Consider the following 24172-nt stretch of genomic DNA (forward strand, 5'->3'; position numbering starts at 1 on the left):
CAATGTGAGCTGTCAGCAGGGGACCTCTGGGCCGGGACTCGTGTGTGTCACCTGTGGCCAGGTTGGTGTAATCTGTCTTTATTGGGGGACTGCGCATAAGTCTGAAGGTTCATTAGTCCGAATTTAGTTAGGGTTACTGAGGTTAAGGTTACGGTTAGGGTTAGAGTTAGGCATAGTATTCTTAACAAATTCTGACTAATAATCCAAAGGTTCATTAGACCGAATTTAGTTAGGGCGATGCGAGGCGTTGTGTGCTTGTAGATCGGCTGTTTTCACTAGTTTAGTACATTTTATAGATGATAAATACAAAACGGTTCTGGACATACAAGGTTTCCACCCGACAACGACGATATCCTATAAATATAAGGTGCTGGGAGTGAAAATTATAATGTAGGGGTGCCTCGGATTAAAAAAATATTTATGGGGTGCCCTGAGACAAAAAAAGTTTGGGAAATCCTGCTTTATTGTACCTATTTTAGTCCATTACTTTTTCACAGACATACATAACAGCACATTGAAATAACACAAAGGTGTGTTTTATTTTTCCTTGTCATTTTATTATAGGTATGTCATGCTTTTCAGCCCTGCAGTGTTCCCAGGGATGATGAGGAGGGCTGTGGAGCTGTTGTGTGCTCTCTCTGCAATGTGAGCTGTCAGCAGGGGACCTCTGGGCCGGGACTCGTGTGTGTCACCTGTGGCCAGGTTGGTGTAATCTGTCTTTATTGGGGGACTGCGCATAAGTCTGAAGGTTCATTAGTCCGAATTTAGTTAGGGTTACTGAGGTTAAGGTTAGGGTTAGGGTTAGAGTTAGGCATAGTATTCTTAACAAATTCTGACTAATAATCCAAAGGTTCATTAGACCGAATTTAGTTAGGGCGATGCGAGGCGTTGTGTGCTTGTAGATCGGCTGTTTTCACTAGTTTAGTACATTTTATAGATGATAAATACAAAACGGTTCTGGACATACAAGGTTTCCACCCGACAACGACGTTACCTATAAATATAAGGTGCTGGGAGTGAAAATTATAATGTAGGGGTGCCTCGGATTAAAAAAATATTTATGGGCTGCCCTGAGACAAAAACAGTTTGGGAAATCCTGCTTTATTGTACCTATTTTAGTCCATTACTTTTTCACAGACATACATAACAGCACATTGAAATAACACAAAGGTGTGTTTTATTTTTCCTTGTCATTTTATTATTTTCAGCCCTGCAGTGTTCCCAGGGATGATGAGGAGGGCTGTGGAGCTGTTGTGTGCTCTCTCTGCTGTGTGGCTCAAAAACAAAAAGAGCACCGGGCTGCAGCCAAACGGTGCCAGGAGCAGCAAGCCGAGAGGATGATGGACATGTCGGTGAAACGCTTCAAACCAGCTGACCATGGTCAGTCTGTTCGGGTCCCAGTTCCCGATGTGGACCGTGCCAAGAATGATGCCCGCAATCTGTTAGCTGTTGTTCTCAACGTCTCTGAAGATGGTTTCTATAGATTGGGCACAAAAAATGGGGTCCTGAAACAGCTATATAGCCGCAACCAATTTGAGCCATGTACAGAGTCTTTTATAAACATTGAAGATGTGCCCACAGACAAAGTTGTGTCTTTACGTCAAGCAGCCACTGCCCTGTCGAGTAGCAATGGACAAGGTTTTCAGAGATGCAATTGCAGGCAGACAAATTGTTGCACCACAAATAGGTGCAACTGCAAGTCAAAGGGGCTTCTGTGCAACAGTAAATGCCATGACTCAGCCTCCTGCGCAAATAAGTAGGTTATAGCAGCATTGTCAATGTATTTATGAATATTTATATTTTTTTGTTTACTATATGGATTATTATTTATTGTGGATTATTATTTATTGTTATAGCAGCTTTGTCAATGTATTTATGAATATTTATATTTTTTTGTTTACTATATGGATTATTATTTATTGTGGATTATTATTTATTGTTATAGCAGCTTTGTCAATGTATTTATGAATATTTATTTTTTTATTTTGTTTACAATATGGATTTATTGTGGATTATTATTTATGGAGTAGGTCATATCCTCCAAGAATGTATTAATTTGATTAAATCAATGAATTATTTGAATGCTAGTTGATGACCTGGATGAATTACTTGCCAGAAAAAACGTGCTGCTTTGACATGAACTTGACATAAGTTCTTTATAGTAGCTTACTATGCTGATTTGTCTGTCATAATTAAGATATGGGGTTCCCTTTGTTTTCTTTCACCTGTCTCCTCCCAGTGGTGTTATGGGCTCATGACATTTTCAGTTTATCTATAAAAAAGGAGAATTGTGTTCATTGTTTATGTGAAAAAATGGTCAAGCACCATAACAAAGCTATTCGCAGAAATAAATATTTTCAAATTTCATGAAACTGTTCAATTATTTTATTATAGGTTACAATTAATTCATATGTGGGGGAAATCTCTACGGCTAACAAAATATATGTAGCTACGCTAACTAGAAGTAACTGCCTGTTCTCAGTTCAAAGTGGTTCGAAATGGATTTCAAACGTAATTTGAAATATGTTATGTTGTGATCTTTCCATTCGTGTGGGTGGGGGGAATACATTGACGTGAGACTTCTGTCAGCGGCTACCCGGCCGAGTATCCGGGCCTTCAATAAGCTTCGGTGTTTATTAGTCATCATGGCGCGGTGTCTCAGGCGACCATGAGTCGTTGTGACGGTCGCATGAGCCAACACAGCGCCGTCAAGTTACATAAACTGGGGTACAGAATAGTAAATATGTTCTTCACCGAGATTCTACACGTTAAAGCTAATGGCTAAACACAGCCGAGCTAGACTAGTAGGTAAACAAGGGAAAATCCCAGTTGTCCAACGTCCCAGTTGTGTTGTCCCCAACGTCCGACTGTAATTATTGTCCACGACATTGCAAGCGGCGCGAAGGCCAGCGGACCTTGGTCCTGCTCTTCGCCCCCGAGCGCCGCAGGCGCGAGTGGCCGCGAAGAGCGGGCCAGGGCCGCGCGGCCGGCGGAGCGCCGCGCGAGTTACGAAGCCGTGGTGAATGCAATCGTTATATTTATGCCCAGGCCGTAAGGCCTGGGCAAGCGCACGATAAACGCATGAATATGTCAGTACAGTAGCCGTTGGACAGCTGGGACGTCGGACTAGCCATAACTCTATGGGACTAGCCCATAGAGCTATAATAATAAGGACTAGCCCGTTCAAAGGAGTCGCAAACGAATGACGTCACCGTCTACACTGTTGTGGGTCGCAGACGAGTGACGTCACCGACTCCACAGTGAATGGCTGTGTTGTCGCCATCCAGTGGTGATTATGCAGAACTACACAGGTGTGTTGATTATAGTGAAGGTGTGTTGATTATTAGTGACTATCAAAGTGAATTGATCAGGTGGTAGGGGGTGTGGTGAACTATAAAACGAGCGCTCCTACCCCATTCTCCCTGGGTTACCTAAACTCACTGTAACATATACATTTCAACCATTTGAAAATAGCCTTGTACATCTGCTATTTTCAACATATTTTATACATTTGAAAACTTTAAATAGGACACTCTGCGTCTCTGCCTAATGAGTACTTTTACTTTAGATGCTTTAAGTACATTTTGATAGCAATACTTTTGTACTTTTACTCGATTACATTTTTAATTATTTTACTTTTACTCGCAACAGAGTATTTCTACATTGCAGTATTGATACTTTTACTTAAGTAAGAAATGTGAGTACTTTTTCCACCTCTGATACACACAAAGACAGATGTAGTGAGCGGTTAGCGCCACTCAAAAAATGATATGGTGTGAGGCTTGTAGCCTACCTTAGTGTAGCTTACTTGAATGATGAACTAGAACAGTGGTTCTCAACCTGAGGTACATGTACCACTGGTGGTACCTGAGCCCCCTCTGGTGGCATTCAGAAAAAAGAAGTGGAGTGAAATGTTGCTATTATATTACAGGTAGTTCTGACCTATAGCAATTGGTTGAAATAGGCTAGCGTACTGAAATGAGCATGACAGCACACCTATGCCTTAATAAAAGATTTGAGAACGGATTAATTAATTGGAAATATAATCAGTTGTGCAGCTAATTGCACGGGAAGTTCACAGACGTAGTAGCCAAGTCTGGCCGGTCATCAAATGATTGGCATAGGAATGCAACAAAAACTAAAGAATGTCTATGAATTCAAGGAATAAGTTGGCCTCCTGTGTGCATAGTTGAATAGGATACGTGCCTGTATTTTAACATCAGTTATGGTGGTACTTGGAGAGACAGATATTTTCTGAGGTGTTTATGATGTAAAAAGGTTGAAAACCACCGGTGCTTAATTTGTCAATGAATAGACCTGGATCCAGGGCTGTGTAAGTTCCAGGTTTTATTTTAGGGTTTTTCAATTTATTATTATTATTATAATTTTTTTTTTTACCTAAATGTATGCACCCAGTAGGCTATAACATTAGCAGCAACATTTGGCACATGTGGCCCATCAGAACACTGGGAGTCAATCTATCAATTTGGAATGATCAATCTGAATAACTGGCATATTAAAAATATATAGGCTATATATATTTATTGTTAACAAAATTCTATGATACCTGCATATAGCTGGTCTAGTGTGTGTGTCACTGTCACCTACCACATCAGAAAGAAGATGACAAGAAATTGAATAAAACATATTAAGTAAAGATAAATGCTGCTGCCAAAAAGTCTCTATTTGGAAGGATGAAAACTGATAAATGACTAAACCACTATTTTGACTGACAGGGAAGGTCCCTGATCCAATCAAATAGGTGTCGGAATCAGAACCACCGGATCCAGTCAAATAGGTGAGGGAACATGTTCCCCCTTGTTTCCCCACAAATTAAGCACAGAGAACCACTGAACTAGGACATTAATTTATACAAAAATAAAACACATTTTCTGCCTGACAACAATATCTGGGTGAACAAACCCCATTCCACCAATAGGCTAATCTGATTGGACCAATCACAACCTGGGTGTTTGTTGCGTGCATTTTCAAGTGGTTTTGCATTCGAGCAGTCAGTAACTGTGAACTGTCAATTTCAGCTCTCAAATAGAAATGTGTTTCTAGCCTTTCCTTGTGTGGAGTTTGCATGTTCTAACGAGACACACAACGGTCGCTTGCCAAGGACAATCTAGGACAACCTAGGACAACTGTTACCTAACTCAACTGGAACAATAGTTGTACTGATTCTGTCCTCTAAGGCCCCTATTAGACGAAAACGCGGTTCACTGTAAACGTAATGGTTTATATTCGTTTGTGGGGGGTCATTTAGACGAAAATGGCGTCTTCGGGGGGTGAAACCGTAACAAAGTGAACCCCCCTTTGAAAGTGTAAAAGGTAAAAGCGCTTTCTATCTCCCGCTTTCATCTAAATACCGTAAACGCATCAAACCAGCTCACGCATGGCTCACGTTGTCATAGGCATGCGCAGTCAAGGAGGAGGAAGTGAACCACAACAACAACAACACCATGCACCATGTCGGATCTTCCAGTCGCGTTTGCCTCTTTAATGAATTGCCAGCAGCTACATTTGGATTTGCACAGGATCCTCACAAACCACATCGAACAGCAGAGAAGGCGGGTGAATTATCTGCACCAAATCCTCAATGCTCCGATATCTCGCCGGCGGAGTAATAAGGGACGTCTCTGGACACGAACCGGGAGAACCAGCGAATTCTGGGACAATTTTGTAGATGGCAAAACAGACGCCCGTGCGTGGGTTGAAAACTTTCGCATGTCTAAAGAGTCCCTAGTCCATTTGAGTGAACAACTCCGCCCGTATATAGAGGGTGAAACAACAACTATGAGAGCACCCGTTGACGTGCTAAAGAAGGTAGCCCTCACTCTTTATTATTTAAACGACGAGGGACGGATGTTGAAAACAGCTAATGCCTTTGGCATTGCTCGTCCAACCGTGTCTGTCATCATCAGACAGGTATGCGAGAGCATCACAGTCCACCTGGGACCTACATACATCAAGCTACCTTTTACCGTGCCCGACACAGAGGAGCTGGTAGCCGGGTTTATGCGGGACCATGGGATGCCTCAATGCCTAGGTATATATACTGTACATATTTCTTTTTTCTATCTTTCTGAGTTCTCAACATTTCTCTGCGTGTTGTACATATTTGACTAAAGTTGAGTCCTCCCCTTTTGTATAAAGCATGTACACTATCGTTTTGCCTCATAGTACTAATGAGTAGTCTGTACATTATCTCTTTGCTTCATAGTAATGTGTATATGTCTCTTATCAATGAATTGAATACCGAGGACCCTGATGTATATAAGTTATTTATATTTTCTCAGGTTCATTCCTTTGAAAGTATTTTGTTATGGAACGTGTACTGTACTGTGTTACCTGTACTGTATTATTAACTGTTTCTGTACAATCTACTAATACAATTCTCAGTCAATCAATAGGAGCCATAGACGGGACCCACATAGATATACAAGCGCCACTTTCCAATTCGATGGACTTCATAAACAGGAAGGGAAGACATTCCCTGAATGTCCAAGCTGTCTGCGACCACAAATGCAGGTATTTAAGGCTGAAGAGCCATTTGTGTTTTTCTGTTGTTCTATTTAAATCTCTATTTTTCTATTTGTCTCTATTTGTGCTCTGCTTCATTGTTGTATGATATAATTTGTTTTTAAATTTGTAAAGCACTAGGGTGACCAGATCTTAAAGGGATCCCTGGCTAATACGACAAATATGCCTTAATACATTATAATAGTCCTCTATAACTACAATGTAAAATTAAAAACACCTTAAATATTTTATTTCTTCTAGAAATAGTTAATCTTTCACTCAATAGGGGAAATGCCTGTCGCAATTGATGATATCATAAAACCACGTGTGATCTATCCCTATGGAATTTATAGCATGCATATGAAAACAAAAACAAACGTAATACTTCCTATGGTTAATATGAGCATCAAATCAATATTTCAAATGTGTTTTTTGCTCATGCATGCCATAATTTCCATAGGGATAGATCACACATGACATTTATGACATCAACTTGCGACAGGCATTTCCCCTATTGAGTGAAAGATTAGCTATTTCTAGAAGAAATAAAATATTTAAGTTGTTTTTAATTTTACATTGTAGTTATAGAGGACAATAATTATGTATTAAGGCATGTTTGTCGTATTAGCCAGGGATCCTTTTAACTGTTCATGTGAGGGACAGAAGATAGTATCACCTGTGTGGGACGAGGAACCCCTTATGGGTATCTTGAGCCCCACAGGGATCACTACTAGTGTCTTTTCTGTTATAGTAGAGAAAGCTTCCATTGAAAACAGCCGATCAACAAGCACACAATGTGACGTGTTGCGTCGCATTGTGAGCCTGTTGGTCGTCTGTTTTCAGTGGGAGCTTTGTTCACAATACCAATGTCGGCATTTAAGTGGTTAGGGTGTAATCAGTGCTTTCTCCACACACCCCTGTAATGTAAATCCATTTTAAAACACACATTGAACATGCCTGCCAGGACAGGGCCTCAATCTGTGGGACGCCTGAAAAGTCATGGAAACGTTCCCACGCAAAGTGGGACATCTGGTCACCTTATAAAGCACATTGAATTTCCTTGTATTAAGTGCAATATTGCTATATGCCTTACAGATTCCTGGATGTGGTCATAAAGTGGCCTGGTAGCGTCCACGACGCACGTGTCTTTGCCAACTCCAAAGTGAACTCCTACTTGAAGACCGGGAAGATTCCCCCACTGGAGAAGCAGCTCCTGGACGACGAGGAGGCTGTACCCATCTTTCTGTTAGGAGACCCTGCTTACCCGCTTATGCCATATCTCATGAAAGAATACGCAAAGGGCGGCACTACCCCATCAGAGCAGTACTTTGGTCTAATGTTATGCAAATCTCGGATGGTAATTGAGTGTGCATTCGGTCAGCTGAAGGGCAGGTTTGGAGCCCTAAAGCGGCCTATGGACATAAACATGCGTGACCTGCCAAACGTCATATATGCATGTTTTGTTCTTCACAATTACTGCAAAGCCAGGAATGACACTCTCGATCCACACTTTGAGCAAGAAGCCATCCAGCATGAGAGAGGGAATCAGCCTCCCACAGAGCCTAACCGCTATCTCACTGACTGCAATGAGGAAAGCGGCAAGAGAGTGAGGAGGATTCTCACCATGTACATTGACCCGTAAGACCAGAGAGTCTATTCTGGCAGTTTTATTAAAAAAAAAAAAAAAAAAAAAAAAAAAAATCTATATCAGTGGTGCTCAAACATTTCCATATCAAGGACCCCCAAAATTATATTATTTGGGCATATTCAATTACTTGTCTTCAGGAAATGAAGACCAGAGAGGCGACCATTATGCTATCCGCTCTGCAGAAAGAGCCATGAGAAATACATTTATGTTACCGTTTTTCTGTGTGCCAATTTATTCATTTTGTCCAACTCTGCATTTGAGTTTGACACCCCTGTCCAAGCAGCAAAGAGTTGAATTAAAAACATTTACTGTGAAAGAATACATGCATTCAGAGTGTTACTTTTCTTTATTTGAACTTTTCTGGCAATGCTTTGCAATGGGTTCCCAAACTGTCTCCCTTTTTCAGTGTTCTCTTCAGTGCAGTATACAGGAGATTTCACTATGGAACAAAGGCTGCATCAAACAAAAACACAGTAAACGGTTTAACTGATATCTCCCTGAGCTTTGTATAATCAGTGCACATATGTATTTCTGTAACAGTATGCAGGTGATTTCGACTAGGAAACAAAGTGTAGGATTAAACAAAAGGCACAGTAAACTGTTTAACTGTTATCTAGAACCAGTGCACGTGAGTATTACTGTAACATAGGAGACATCCACTTGGAAACAAGTGTCTCATTAAATACAAAGATCAAACTTAGGTTATCCTGTTCCTGAGCTGTGTAGTCATGCTGCATCAGAGCAACATTCACTTGTAATAAACAAGAACCAAAAATGTATACAAAAAAATAAACGTCACAGTAAAAAAACTCAAAGTGACTCTTTCAAACTCAAAGTGGCTCAGTAATTTTCCAACTGCATCAGTGCACGTTTGAAACAGTATACAGGTGTAAGGGTGGCCCAACTCACATTAACAGCCAGTGTTTAAACTGGTACCCTTTTGTCAACACCTTGTTACTGAATTTGCCAATAAATAATTGTAATTACACCTTTTGATTTGATGCATATTATTTAAAGTATTACCATTAGCAGTTCATGTAATTATAAGTTTCCGACAACGCCACCTCGTTTAAAGAGGAAAGAAAGTGCACTGAAGGCACAACCTTTAAGGACACACAGGTTCGTTCTACGGGATACCAGAGCAATATAACCATAAGGAGAGAGTGACCAGGACAACAGTTTAGAAAAGTATAACAATCTTTATTTGCTAGGTTACAGCGGCCTCTATTACGCCAAAAACACAATAATAAAAAGGGAATTCCTATACCTACGGCGCCACTAGCTAAAACCTAAAAATAAGAACACTTTAAACAATAAAACCTTAATTCGACCCCCTTCTTATCGTATCGTTACTTGGGACAATTAAAGTGCACTTAACATGTAGTTCCAGGCCCGTTACAGCCCTCAAATCGTAATAATATAGTATTACGATAAATGCATATTATACAAGGAGCGCAGATTAGTGACTAATAATTATTACTATAAACTAAGCAGATATCAAATAATAAGCAGCGTATCGTTCAAGCAGGTGGGAATAGTGACTTCTACAGCAGGTGGGATGGCACACACAGCGGCACACAGCTCATCTCTGGTCGTCTACTTCTTTAGTCCACCCATCTGTGAATACAAAGAATACGCCAGTATCCTTGTCGCGACGACTATACAGCTTACTTCTAGGCCAGTGACTTTATTGACAGTGGTGTACAGGATTGGATACTCACACGCAGGCAGCCTTGTGGGCTGCCGCTGCGAATAGTTCGCACGACACCACAGTAGTCACAACGACCCCTCTCGTTAGCCGGGTAGCCGGTTCGGCTCGTCGGGACCCTCTCGCTCGTCTCTGGATGGCCCGGACCCTGCCTGGTAACGCTGGCACCCGGATCACCGTCTGGAATCCGCTGGGTTTGTAAGGTAAAGCGCTACTCGGTCCTAGCACTTTAGTTCAGGTTCAGTTCAGTTACTGCCTGGCTCGGCCTGTGCCTGTCTCTCTGTTCGTCACAGCCGGCCACCTGAGTCACTTCCCTCAGCCCGCTCCACACACACGTCTGCACCCCTTGCTCGTCAGAGACAGACTGACTCGGCTCTCCTCTTAAAGGCCCACCTCCCACTCTGCCAGTCTCTCATTGGTTAGGCAATGACATCAGTACACACACATTGGCCGAGCAGCTGCCGCTAGTTATCCCATCAGTTCGCACCCATGATCACACTCATAGTTAGAGGAGGGGTTTAGGGAGAAACAGCATTACACAAAACACACAAAACATGCTCTGGATAAAAGAAATGAATGAAATACAGACAATTACCAAAGCAATGCAAAAAAAAGGAAAAAACGCTACTTCTACCCCCTCACACTCCCCCCTACTTGATCATTAGCAGTCCCTGCGACTAACTCAACTGGAAAGAGAAAACCCCCCGTACGGCTCATGCATTAACTCAGTGCGCACTGCTGGTCGCTGGGAGCTACACATACCTTTAAACATTACTGTGCACTATTCGATCCCGCCAAGATGTCAACTTCCTACCTGCTCTCCGCTCGTACATACGCTTGCGCTGTCTGGGGTCTAAAGTCTTGATCACCTTGGCCTTCTCCATGTAGTGCATGCAACACTCCACCATGTGCTTCATGTCCTCGTCTTCCTTCCTCAAGACCTCCTGGAGCTCATCAATCTTCTTTGCCATATTGCCGTCCCCTTTGGGTTCCTGGTCGTCAATAACCTCCCTCTTCTTCTGCATGTCGAAGTGGGCCTCATGGAGCTTCCCCAAACCCTCCTCTGGCCTTCTCTTCAATAGGGATGAATCCTCCGTCTGGCGGCCTGGCTCCTGCAGAGCCCGCTGGGGATCCTCCACTTGGGCTCTCCTCTCTCGCCGGGACCTCTCAATCTGAGACTCCTTGCCTGCACCCTCCCGCTGCAGGGCAGACAGCTCCTCAGCCATGTGGCGGATTTGGACATTACACTCTCACGCACACTCTCCACCTCTTTCCTGGTGTGGACAGCAGCATCCTGGATCAGCTGCTTAATGGTCTCCTTGGCCTTCTCCAACTCATCACACCTTTGCTTCTCCCTCAGAAGGGCCTGCTCCTTCTGTAACGTGGCCTCTTCGGTGAGCTGAGCGCTGTCGTGGACCTTAGCCAGGACCTCGTAGCGCTCCTCCTCAAGGGAGGCGCACCTCCCCTGGAGCTCACACACATTTCCCACCCACACTGCCTGCTCTCTGTGCACTACCTCTGTCTCCTGAGACGCTGCTACTAACCTGGCTTCTAACTGACTCAAGGCTGACTGAAGCTGTTAGTCTCCAGTCCGAGGCCTCCTTCAGATCCTGAGCCTCCGCTGCGTCTTCCTCCCATCTCTGCATCTGATCCTGTACGGTCTGTAGCCGCTCGGTCATCTCCTCCACATTGGCTGTGGCGGTCCTCAGCTCCGTCTTGGCCTGCCTGAGGTGGCCACGTAGCTCCTCCATCTCCGTGCTCTGCTCCGTCACCATCTTGAGGAACTGCTGGTTGTTTCTACATAACCTCGCTATATGGCCTGGCTGCTTACATCGTCGACATATCGGCCTACCTCCCTCATCCCACTCGTTTCCCTGGGACGGCTCATACCGGCGTCTAGGTGGCGGTTGAGGGCGCACAACAGGAGTGGCGGGTTGGAGGAGTGGTCGGATTTCATTCATGAACTCCTTCGTGAACCGGTGCATCTGCATCTTAACAGCATCCATTATTTCTCGCTTCAGTTCGTCTCCCCAGGCAGAGGTCTGTGGTGGCACAGGGACAGTTACAGTGTTAACAGCATGACAGGCAATTTCAATGGCTGGTCTACCTCCATGTTCCATGTCCAAAAGCAAAGCCTCTTCTCGTAGTGCAGCGAAATCTTCGCCTGGATGGCGTCGAGCATATATTCGCAGGGCCTGGCCAAGTGGGCCCTCAGCTAACCCTATAAGAAACTGGTCTCGTAACATGGCCTCGGTGGGGGCAGTATCAGCATCATATTGCCGCAACCCACAAAACAACTCTCTAAGCCTCACAATAAATGCATTAACGCTCTCCCCAGGGCGCTGTGTGCAACTAAAAAACTGAGAGCGCACCTTTGCGACAGGAATCGTTCTTTTATATACACCATCTAAGCAAGTAAATATTTTCACTACTGTGTCTCGGTCTCCCTCATCCAACACATCAACCTGTCTTTTAGCCTTGTCTGTTAAAGTTTGTCGCAAAATAGCAACCTTCTTAGCCTCGTCAACATTTTGTGTGCTCAATAGCCCCTTAATCTGTTCTTTCCACTCTCTGTATTTAGTTTCGCCTTCTGTACCTCTGAACGTAGGCAGCCATGGGGAGCCTGGATATACCGGCATCATCATCATTATAAATTACAAGTTCAAGGTCACACACACATATTCAATCTCTCCTCTATATTGCTCTGTACCCGATCCTGCCGCTACTAACGCCAATTATGTAAGGGTGGCCCAACTCACATTAACAGCCAGTGTTTAAACTGGTACCCTTTTGTCAACACCTTGTTACTGAATTTGCCAATAAATAATTGTAATTACACCTTTTGATTTGATGCATATTATTTAAAGTATTACCATTAGCAGTTCATGTAATTATAAGTTTCCGACAACGCCACCTCGTTTAACCCTCTAAGGCCCACGGTTGTAATATTACAACGTTTGTATTTTATCCAAAAAAAGGTTTAAATCATTTTATTTTAGCTCCCCCTACCACCTAAACACCACCATTGGATTCTATTGTTTAGTATTACAATGCCATTGGCCACAATATTTGCATATAAATACCCCCCACAGGGGCTGACATTCACACCCGCCACACCCGCTGAAATTCCAGAGTTTTGACGAACAACATCTCACTTTTTCATGGAAGCTATACCTCACAAAAACATAAGTAAAATGCCTGTACTATTTTTTTTGGTGATCATTAGAATGTCTAGAACATGTACATATGTTATTATTGTGAAAATATCCCCCATATGTAAATTAGAGCATGATTTATGATTTTTGATTTATGGCTATAAAATCTTACAAAAACATTTTTTTGAAAAAAACATTACATTTTCCTCTTAATAGGACTCCTACAACACCATCTGATTTTTTTCAATTTTTTATTTCAAGTATTTCTTAATGCGGGCCTTAGAGGGTTAAAGAGGAAAGAAAGTGCACTGAAGGCACAACCTTTAAGGACACACAGGTTCGTTCTACGGGATACCAGAGCAATATAACCATAAGGAGAGAGTGACCAGGACAACAGTTTAGAAAAGTATAACAATCTTTATTTGCTAGGTTACAGCGGCCTCTATTACGCCAAAAACACAATAATAAAAAGGGAATTCCTATACCTACGGCGCCACTAGCTAAAACCTAAAAATAAGAACACTTTAAACAATAAAACCTTAATTCGACCCCCCTTCTTATCGTATCGTTACTTGGGACAATTAAAGTGCACTTAACATGTAGTTCCAGGCCCGTTACAGCCCTCAAATCGTAATAATATAGTATTACGATAAATGAATATTATACAAGGAGCGCAGATTAGTGACTAATAATTATTACTATAAACTAAGCAGATATCAAATAATAAGCAGCGTATCGTTCAAGCAGGTGGGAATAGTGACTTCTACAGCAGGTGGGATGGCACACACAGCGGCACACAGCTCATCTCTGGTCGTCTACTTCTTTAGTCCACCCATCTGTGAATACAAAGAATACGCCAGTATCCTTGTCGCGACGACTATACAGCTTACTTCTAGGCCAGTGACTTTATTGACAGTGGTGTACAGGATTGGATACTCACACGCAGGCAGCCTTGTGGGCTGCCGCTGCGAATAGTTCGCACGACACCACAGTAGTCACAACGACCCCTCTCGTTAGCCGGGTAGCCGGTTCGGCTCGTCGGGACCCTCTCGCTCGTCTCTGGATGGCCCGGACCCTGCCTGGTAACGCTGGCACCCGGATCACCGTCTGGAATCCGCTGGGTTTGTAAGGTAAAGCGCTACTCGGTCCTAGCACTTTAGTTCAGGTTCAGTTCAGTTACTGCCTGGCTCGGCCTGTGCCTGTCTCTCTGTTCGTCACAGCCGGCCACCTGAGTCACTTCCCTCAGCCCGCTCCACACACACGTCTGCACCCCTTGCTCGTCAGAGACAGACTGACTCGGCTCTCCTCTTAAAGGCCCACCTCCCACTCTGCCAGTCTCTCATTGGTTAGGCAATGACATCAGTACACACACATTGGCCGAGCAGCTGCCGCTAGTTATCCCATCAGTTCGCACCCATGATCACACTCATAGTTAGAGGAGGGGTTTAGGGAGAAACAGCATTACACAAAACACACAAAACATGCTCTGGATAAAAGAAATGAATGAAATACAGACAATTACCAAAGCAATGCAAAAAAAAGGAAAAAAACGCTACTTCTACCCCCTCACACAGGCAACATTTACTAGGTAATAAGAGCCAAACGTTATTTAAAGAAAGAAAAAAATCCCAGTAAGGGTTTCAAACTCAAAGTGACTCAGTATTTTTCCTCTAACATTAGTGCACATGTTTTACAATATGCAGGCACCATTTGGCATCAATAAACAAAATCAGAGGACAAAAGGTAAAGAAACAACAAAAACTGTAAAGGTTGTGTTCTCAAAGTGACTCATAGTCACTCATAGTCACTTTCCTCCAGTGCACCTCTGTAGGAGTATGGAGGTGCTGGGCATGTGGGTGATGGTGTGTAGTGGTCAGTTGCAGGTGGATATGGATATGGGACAGGACCAGGGCATAAGGTGACGGCACAGATGTGGGCATGAACCTGTGTGGGGGTTGCATGTTGGCATGCCCTCCACTGCTGCTACTTGCTGCTGCATAGGGTTGTGGCTGGGATGGGAGGTTTGCTGCATAGGGTTGTGGCTGGGATGGGAGGTTTGCTGCATAGGGTTGTGGCTGGGATGTAAGATGTCTCACCAGGAGGTCAAAACTGTTGCTCATCCTGTGATGAGCCTCGGCCAGTCTATCCAGCCTGTCAGTGTTGCGCCTCTCTGCCTCCTCCATGACTTCAACGATCTTCTTTTTTATATCGAGATCCGCCTGCACTGCATCAACACGAAGTTTTCTCCTCAGTTTATCCCCTTTGTGGTTGAGCAGTTTTGCCTTGAACAGAGGGAACAGATATAGGAAGGAAATTATTGATTAGTGCTTGAAGGCAAGGTAAAGTAACATTATAAATAAAGCAGTGTGACTACTAACCCACAATTTGTTTCTAATAAGACAATTTGGGTAGTCCAGATTATCACTATAGTCACAGTGTTTTGTTGTGGTGTGTGTGTGTGTGTGTGTGTGTGTGTGTGTGTGTGTGTATGTGTGTGTGTGTGTGTGTGTGTAAATGAATATGAGACATTTTGAGTACACAACCTTTACTGTTTTTGTTGTTTTTTGTGCGTGCCTGCATATTGTAAAACATGTGCACTAATGCTAGAGGAAAAATACTGAGTCACTTTAAGTTTGAAACCCTTACTGGGATTTTTTCTGTCTTTAAATAACGTTTGGCTCTTATTACCTAGTAAATGTTGCCTGTATACTGTTTCAAACGTGCACTAATGCAGTTGGAAAATTACTGAGTCACTTTGAGTTTGAAAGAGTCACTTTGAGTTTGACATTTTTTACTGTGACGTTTTATTTTTTTGTATACATTTTTGTCTCTTGTTTATTACAAGTGAATGTTGCTCTGATGCAGCATGACTACACAGCTCAGGAACAGGATAACCTAAGTATGATCTTTGTATTTAATGAGACACTTGTTTCCAAGTGGATGTCTCCTATGTTACAGTAATACTCACGTGCACTGGTTCTAGATAACAGTTAAACAGTTTACTGTGCCTTTAATCCTACACTTTGTTTCCTAGTCGAAATCACCTGCATACTGTTACAGAAATACATATGTGCACTGATTCAAAAGTAGTCTACAAAGCTCAGGGAGATATTGTTTGATGCAAGCCTTTGTTCCATAGTGAAATCGAGGAACAAATACTGGTTGTGTGTGTCTTGGCAAGAAACATAGTGGTGAATGACCTACCTGTAGCATGTCTCTCCGCTTCGCGACGGTAATCGTCTGTTCGCCGCCAGGATCGTCAGTTGTGCTGCTGCTGCTGGCGGACGGGGAGTCTGGACTGGCTTCTGCGGTGTCGTTCACTTCAGCTGTTTCTATGGCTGAATCTATTGTTGTCGTAGCTGGTGAACCACCCCATATTTCACAGCACTGCTCAAAGTAGAGGCTGATAACCCGCCCGTGTCCACTTCGCTTCTGGCTATCTACAGCCTTTCTGTATTTAATCCGAATATTTTTTAGCTTGGAGGCAACTTGGTTTTTAGAAATAGAATCCTTCTCGTGTGGATAGGCTACTTTGGTTCGGGATCCAGGTTCACTTGTAGGATATTGTTGAAGGAATAACTCACAAATGTCCGAATATTTCGCCTGGCACGAGTCCCAATCAATGGCCTCCTGAGCTTTGGACGCTTTGTAGTCGAGTGTAGTCTGGAGTAATAATTCCACCTCGTCGTCTGTCCATTGAAAAATATCTGCTTTGGAGCGATGTTTCGCCATGCTGCAGCCTGCGAGTTATGGGTTTTGTTTGTTTACATCCGTTTGTCGTCTGGCTGCTAGGAAGCAGAACGGAACTTCGGCAGTGCGGTCATGCCGACATGCGCCACCTAGCGACCTGGCATGCAAATTACCGCGTTTAGGGACAAATTGCGTTTTCATCTAAAGACCACATAAAAAATGAAAACTAAACGGCTCTTAGCCGTTTATAGTGAAGCCTGTTTTCGTCTAATAGAGGCCTAAGTACTTTCCCAGGGAGGGTTCCTTGTGGCGTCTTGCTATGTCACCTTTTTTTTCCTTTTTTTATTCTTGATTTATTTGCACTGACTATGGACACTTATTGTTTGGCCCTGCACTATTGGGTTGTGTTGGTAGTATTGAGTACTATTGCTGTGTTGGTATAGCGGTGAGATACTTGTGTTGCACTGACTTGGCATTGACTGTTATTCTGAACACTTTTGTTTGGCACTGCATTGTTAAGTTGTGCTTTAAGTATTGCTATTTGTGTGTGATGTGACACTTATGAGCGTTGGATTTATTGTGATGGGGGGGGGGGGGCTGTTCACAACAATACTTTTTCTTTTGTCACACATGAACATTTTGTAAGTGATATATTATTTATGTTAAAATACGTTTTATATTCTAGATAGCGATCACGTCTATAAAATAAAGAAAGTAGGCCTAAAACAAAACATTCCTGTTTCAAAGTGATGAAGAGACGTCAGAGAATGTCTTTGTTCAAACTGATCAGTGAACACTGGAAGAGCTCAGAGCGCCTTCTAGCACCTTATGGGTGTCACGTATATGACAGCCAAGTTAACCATAGTGGATCTTTGCAGAAAGGTAATAATAACATTAACAACCATGTGAAATGCATGGGGTTAAGTTTTAATTAAGCAAATTTAATTCGAATATTTAGCAATTCTGAGATACTGGTGAGTAGGCAGGCAGCTGAATCATTGCATCGATTTTTATAAAATGTATTTTCATGTATTTTCAAAATACAAAATACGTATTTGAATCTCAAGTAGTACTACAGTGAACTGTAGGCCTACTGTCCTGTCCCTTTTACCATTCAAAATATCATTCCCCATAAAAATAACTCATTTGATTCAATAACATGTAGGCCTACTCCTAACACCAGCTGTAGCCTGTTTAACTGGTGAGGGCCCCAGCCCAGATTGACAGCTGCCTTCCCAGGATGTCCTAAATTTGGGGTTAATTAGCCTAGGATCAAGGCTATCAAAGCTGTATTTTATAGATGATATAAAAATGTAAATAAAATACATCTATGATATTCTTGATCCAAGGCCAAGGTTTTATGCTGGCATATTTGCATCATATTTATAAACTGTGTATACATTCCTGCACCAGTCGTCAGTTATACAGAAGATAGGACAGCAATTATAGAAATATTAGACCTTAATTGTGGAATGTTCAATCATGTTCTAATCATGTATGCCTATTTGTTACATTACTTAAGGCCATTTTCTAAATATTTGACTTTTTAACATTTAGGAAAATAATTGCCAAATTTGACATCAAAGTGCCCACTCTTCCTTAGTGCCCACGCTTATGTTACATGCTAGCTGTCTGTCCCTCATCCATCCATTTCTGACACTCCATTCCCATTCCATCCGTTGACTTGCTGACTCACTTACTTAGCCAAAGTCAACCAGCCAAAGTCAACGTGCGCGTTCACGTTGGGGCTTAAGGGCTTGAGGGTTGTTCCAATGTAAATCGGTAAGTGAGGGTGCGGGAACGCCCCTTTTTGCGGACTTTCCGCAAGTCCGTACATTTGCAGCCTTTGGCAAAGGAATTACCCACAGTTCATAGCGTTACTAGGGGAATCAGCTGAATCCTCCAAATGTCAATCATTTCAATATGGAGATGAGTCATGAATCGCGGTTAGAACGCCTCAAGCAGTAGTGCTTTCTCACTGTTCTCAAAGGGAGTCAGAATGGAAGATATATATTTAGTTAAAAATAAGGGGGGACATGATAAGACATGTGCAAGGTAAATGCAGAATATGGAAATACAATTTAAAACGAATAACATTATAACCCATAAACATAAATTAAAATGAATAGATTAATGTATATAGCCTATTATAATAATAATCAACAATCACATACTTTAAAGCAATTACTGTAAATAAGGACAGTAAAGATTTTTAAATGTGATGTAAAGTGTCATGAATAAAACACTCATCTAGCAGTGGTTCTTTCTTAACCTTTTCAGGCCACAACCCCCGAAAGAATCATCAAAAAGACATATTACCTGGGCACTTCAAAAATGACTACCCAGATAAAGACCACGCAACATTAGAGACCAGGTGGTACATAGTTTTATGCCCCCTACAGCCACTAATACCTGCGGCTACCACGCCCACCCGCTGGTTTTTATTGCTGTGGTCACTGCTCACACTGTTCGAGCTCCAGTAAAACAAAATTCTTTTATCACCCTCTCAAGGGGACCAAATATGAGATAAAAGATTTTATTAACTGTCAGTCCACCCATGTTATATACATGCTTAAGTGCCCCTGTGGCCGAGTGTATGTGGGACAGACTAAGAGAGCTCTAAAAATTAGAATAGGTGAGCACAAGACCGCAATACGTCATAAAAACCTAGACTATGCCATGGCGCGCCACTACGTGGAGGCAAACCATGGCTCAGCCGCATCTCTAAAATTTGTTGGAATAGAAAAAGTCACTCTACCCCCTAGAGGGGGTGATATTATTAAAAAACTGTTACAAAGGGAAGCGTTTTGGATACACACTCTCAATGCAGCATCTGCTGGGGGAGTAAATGACCAACCAAGCCTATCATGTTTTTTGTGACCACTATTTTCACTTTAGTTCTTTTGGGGCCCTTATGTGGATGTAATACCCAGAACTTCAATGTGTCATTACTCATATTGACCTTTTCAGTGTTTATCAGGTAATTAACTGCACTAATAAATGAAGAAACAACTATTGAATACATTTAAAATAAAATAAAAATGTGTGGATATCTCTAAAATACCACAGTCCTTAATACCTGCCCTAATTAGGGGTAACACTGACTGTATAGTTACTATGTATTTATTATATGTATGTATAACTGTCTTTTTATGGTGGTGGTTATCTATTTTTATATGCTTGTTATTTCATTCTCTGTATTTATTATGAAAAAATGGCTGTCACTGACATCACCAAGGGGAGGGCCTATATATACCCTCCCCTTTCAGTGTTCTGGTTGACTCTGAGGAAGACGAAAAGTCGAAACGTCAGTCACCCTGTCGCAATAAATGAACGTGCAGACCAGTTGAGTGCTCCATCTTTTTTATCTGGGTAGTCATTTTTGAAGTGCCCAGGTAATATGTCTTTTTGATACATTTCGTCCTTGTTGAGCACCAACGAGTCCTTCTACCTGACTGCTGGCTGAAGCGCGCAGACATCTCCTACTTGTATACTCCCGAAAGAATCATATTTGATCTGGCCGGGGGCTTTGTATAACACGGTTATATCGGTAAAATGCAGATCTACATGCTCACAGCGCCCAGAGTTCCGAGGCGTTGTGAGCATGTAGATCTGCTATTTTCACAATTTCTGCCTCTGATATATTTGGACAATGTTTAATTTGCAATTTAATCATTAAATTGACACTTTAGATTAGAAATGTGCAGATACCCTCTATAAACTTCATGTTGGTTTGTTTACTGTTGAGTGAGAAAACAATGTCACACATTAATAATCAAATGGTGACCTCTCAAAATAATTTGCAGACCCCCAGGGGGTCCCAACCCACAGGTTGAGAACCACTAAAGTGCTGTTCCGTTCCCTTTGGAGCTGTACCCTCTAGCTGAGTCCACAGAAGTTATTTTGCTCACCACTAGGGGATGCACCCTCAAGCCCTTACCATGTTGACGTCACTTAAGTCAGTGAATCAAGAGTCAACAGGGCTTAGGGAGGACATAGGAATTTGGCCAATGTCAACCCCTGCACGTGAAATGGGGAAGTTGCATCTGTTTATTAGAAACAAGTTTAATTAGAAAATGCGTCACTTCTTGTTCACAAAATGAATAAACCACAGGACAACCGCTGGGTGTATTTCTAAGCACTAGAGGCACTGGTAGATTTAGCAATTCTGAGGCTTGGAGCCTCAGAATTGCTTAAGTCCCCCCACCCCACCAACTGTAAAATACTGTGTATCACAAAATGAAGTAACATAGCCTACTGAAAAAGTGTCTTTAAATATGAAGTTCATATGATAGTAAGGGGAACATAAGAAAATCTGCAAAGTAAATCGTTACCAAGAAATGTCTTCACCAATGTGTTTCTAAAGGTGTGTAATAATATGTACTAAAAGGTTGAAATTCAACTCTCGGGGGAAACCTCATAAAAAAAAAGATTTGTGTTTGTGTCCCATTAACTTTACTATACAGGAAAAAAAAAATACAAAAAATAAATCTGCTTTAAGTAACATGTGAGGGGTCAAACTAGAGGTTTTTCATGATGCTGAATCCATTGAAAGCATTTGTTTTGCACGAAAAACATTCCATGGACTACAAATAGCCCCCACAAAACGGTAAAAAGTGATGATTCATCACTAAACCATCGTTTTGTGGGTCTGATTTTAGCCCAAGGAATGTTTTTCGTGCAAAACAAATGCTTGCAATGGATTCAGCATCATGAAAAAACCCTAGTTTGACCCCTCACATGCCACTTAAAGCAGATTTATTTTTTGTATTTTTTTCCTGTATAGTAAATGGGACACAAACACAAATCAGTTTTTTATGAGGTTTCCCCCAGGAGTTGAATTTCAACCTTTTAGTACATATTATTACACACCTTTAGAAACACATTGGTGAAGAAATTTCTTGGTAACGATTTACTTCGCAGATTGGTCAAATATCTTATAAAATCCCCTTACTATGAGTATGAACTTGACAATGGACAGTGCCTTGTAAAATATGTATAGAGAGAGAGAGCATTTAAGCTCCATCATTTTGTTATTATTCAGAAAGGGAGAAGAAATAAAAGCATGGAGTAAGGAGAAAAGAAACTCAACAATACCAGTGGCACGTCAAAGAGAACCTCCAAACAATTCAGTTTAAAAAAAAAAAAACTGTTACTTCAACATTATTTTGGATATATTTAATCATCGGTTCAATCTTGGAGAACACACACAGGATAGAAGGCATATCCACGAGTTTCTAACGCCCCATAGTGCATTGCGCAGACGCTGTACCGAGCTTCCGGCGCCGCAGCCAAGTGTGATTACAACCTCACAACAGGCTGCATCTGCGACGCGACGTGAGCTTGTATGTCTGCTGTTAAACTGGAAGTGTGGTCCGAATAATCTCCAGTTGCCTCCAGCAAACTCCTGCGGAAAGAGGTGGATACAGTTCTACATATTCAAGTACATCCAAAGACAACGCTAAACCTGTGTCTCAGACAAGGCAGTCTCTGGACGGCTGCTCTCTGGGTTTGTGGGAGTGTTGGTCTGAGACAACTCTTCAGTGAAGGCTTTCTCCAGCACCTTTAGGACAGACCTGCGGAAAACATCCTTGAAATCCTGACCCATGAACACGTAGAGCAGCGGGTTCAGGCAGCTGTTGAGGAGTGCCACGCCGTGGACTATGGGGCTCGCAATGTCAAACACATGATCCAGTGTTTCACTGGACTCTGTCGCCAGGACATTCGCAAGATCAATCAGATATATGATATGAAGGGGAGCCCAGCACAAGAAAAATGCAGTGATAACAGCTGCCATGATTTTGAAGGAGCGACCTGATTGGCTGGCCAGCGAGCGATTATTCCTGAGCCGGTAGATGATGACAGAATAGCAGGAGACGATGACAGTGAAAGGGACCACGAATGCCATGAGGGCGTAAGTGATGATCATGGCCCCATATCGAAATGCCCTCAACTGGTTCACTTCAGCTGTACTGTAGTTACCGATGGCTGCAAGTTTGTAGTAACACTGGACCTTATCATAGAGTGGCCGTGTGTCTATGAAGATGAAGTAAGGGGAGCTGAGAGCCAAGGCCATCACCCAGACACCCAGACTCACCCAATACGCCTTCCTGACAATGCGGTTGTTCTGGGCCCACACTGGCCACACCACGCATACACATCTGTCAACACTGATGACCATCAGCGTGTAGATGCTGCCACACATGTTCAATATTAAAACGGTAACAGACAGTTTGCACATGAATCTTCCAAAGGGCCAGTGATCTTGCAGAGCTGATTCTGTGATTTGCAGGGGCAGGAGGGCTGTAAGGATGAAGTCGGCCACAGCGAGGTTGAGGAACCAAACGGTGTTGACTGTTTTCTTCATTTTGAAGCCTGTCACCCAGATGACAGCACCGTTCCCCAACACACCAAGCACAAATACCAGGCTGAAAATGACCAGGGTCACGATTGGAATGATCTCCATCGTCCTAAAACCAAAAAGAACAAAATAAAGGTTTAATGCCTCATTTGGAGCCAAGGATACCCATACGGTCCCCATGCAATTTTACAACATTTACTAACCCTAACCCATTTTACAACACATTTTGTAAGTGATATATTCCTTCATGTTAAAATATGTTTTAAAAAGCTCCAAGATACCTGTTTCAAAGTGATGAAGAGACGTCAGTCAGAGAAGGTCTTCATTCAAACTGTGATCAGTTAACACTGGAGGATTCTCACCTTCTAGCGCCTAATGGGTGTCATAAGCATGACGCATAACACACACGCACGCACAAACACTCACACAAGCACGAGCCAACTGAAACCCACACATGAGGATGTACGACTTGAGGGTTGTGGTTTCCTCCCCGATAGACACACGGGCACCTACAAATTCACGCCCCCAATTGAGACAGCGGCCCCACTTCGGGTAAAGGAGAACGATGTACTGCAAGCCTGCCCATCATTGCAATTCAACTGTCGTTAGCCCACTATTAAAACAATCCTACATAAACTGCAGACAGGCCTACACTTCACTGTTTACTAGGTCTTGTTGATACTCACTATGTTGTTTCAATGAAGACACAGGGTGTGGCACCACATTCTGGGTCCTGGGTACAAGGTGGGCCCCCCCATGAATGTTCTTTATAGGGGGAGGGGGTTTAACCCATTTAGACTGGGAACGCATTATTTTGTGCGTTAACTATTGCAAAATAGTAGATATACAAGCTCAAGAGAGCTGTTTTTTTAACATTTGTGCAAGTCTTTGAATATTTCACATCCTTCTAAGGGTTACTTTTGATAAACCTATGTTTCTATGTCAGTGGTACTCAAACCTTTTCATGTGAAGGACCCCCGACATGAATTTGTCCACGCCCCCCCCCCCCCCCCCCTATTGTAACTTTCCCCCCCTCCTCCCCTATCTCGTCAACGCATGGCTGAGGAGATCTTGGAAGCAGAAGT

At 42.6% G+C, this 24172-nt stretch overlaps 1 protein-coding gene across 1 annotated transcript; it reads right to left on the minus strand.

Moving 5' to 3' along the window:
* Positions 1-22187: 22187 nt before the first annotated feature.
* Positions 22188-23192, minus strand: LOC308295377 (chemerin-like receptor 1; the record flags this gene model as incomplete). Its single annotated transcript, XM_080738432.1, has 2 exons — positions 22188-22864; positions 22964-23192. The coding sequence occupies 2 exons, from the start codon at positions 23190-23192 to the stop codon at positions 22188-22190; spliced, it is 906 nt and encodes a 301-aa protein (XP_080594558.1).
* Positions 23193-24172: the final 980 nt, after the last annotated feature.

This window comes from Nannobrachium achirus (assembly GCF_963921795.1).
Source record: "Nannobrachium achirus genome assembly, chromosome: 12".
NCBI classification, from domain to species: domain Eukaryota; kingdom Metazoa; phylum Chordata; class Actinopteri; order Myctophiformes; family Myctophidae; genus Nannobrachium; species Nannobrachium achirus.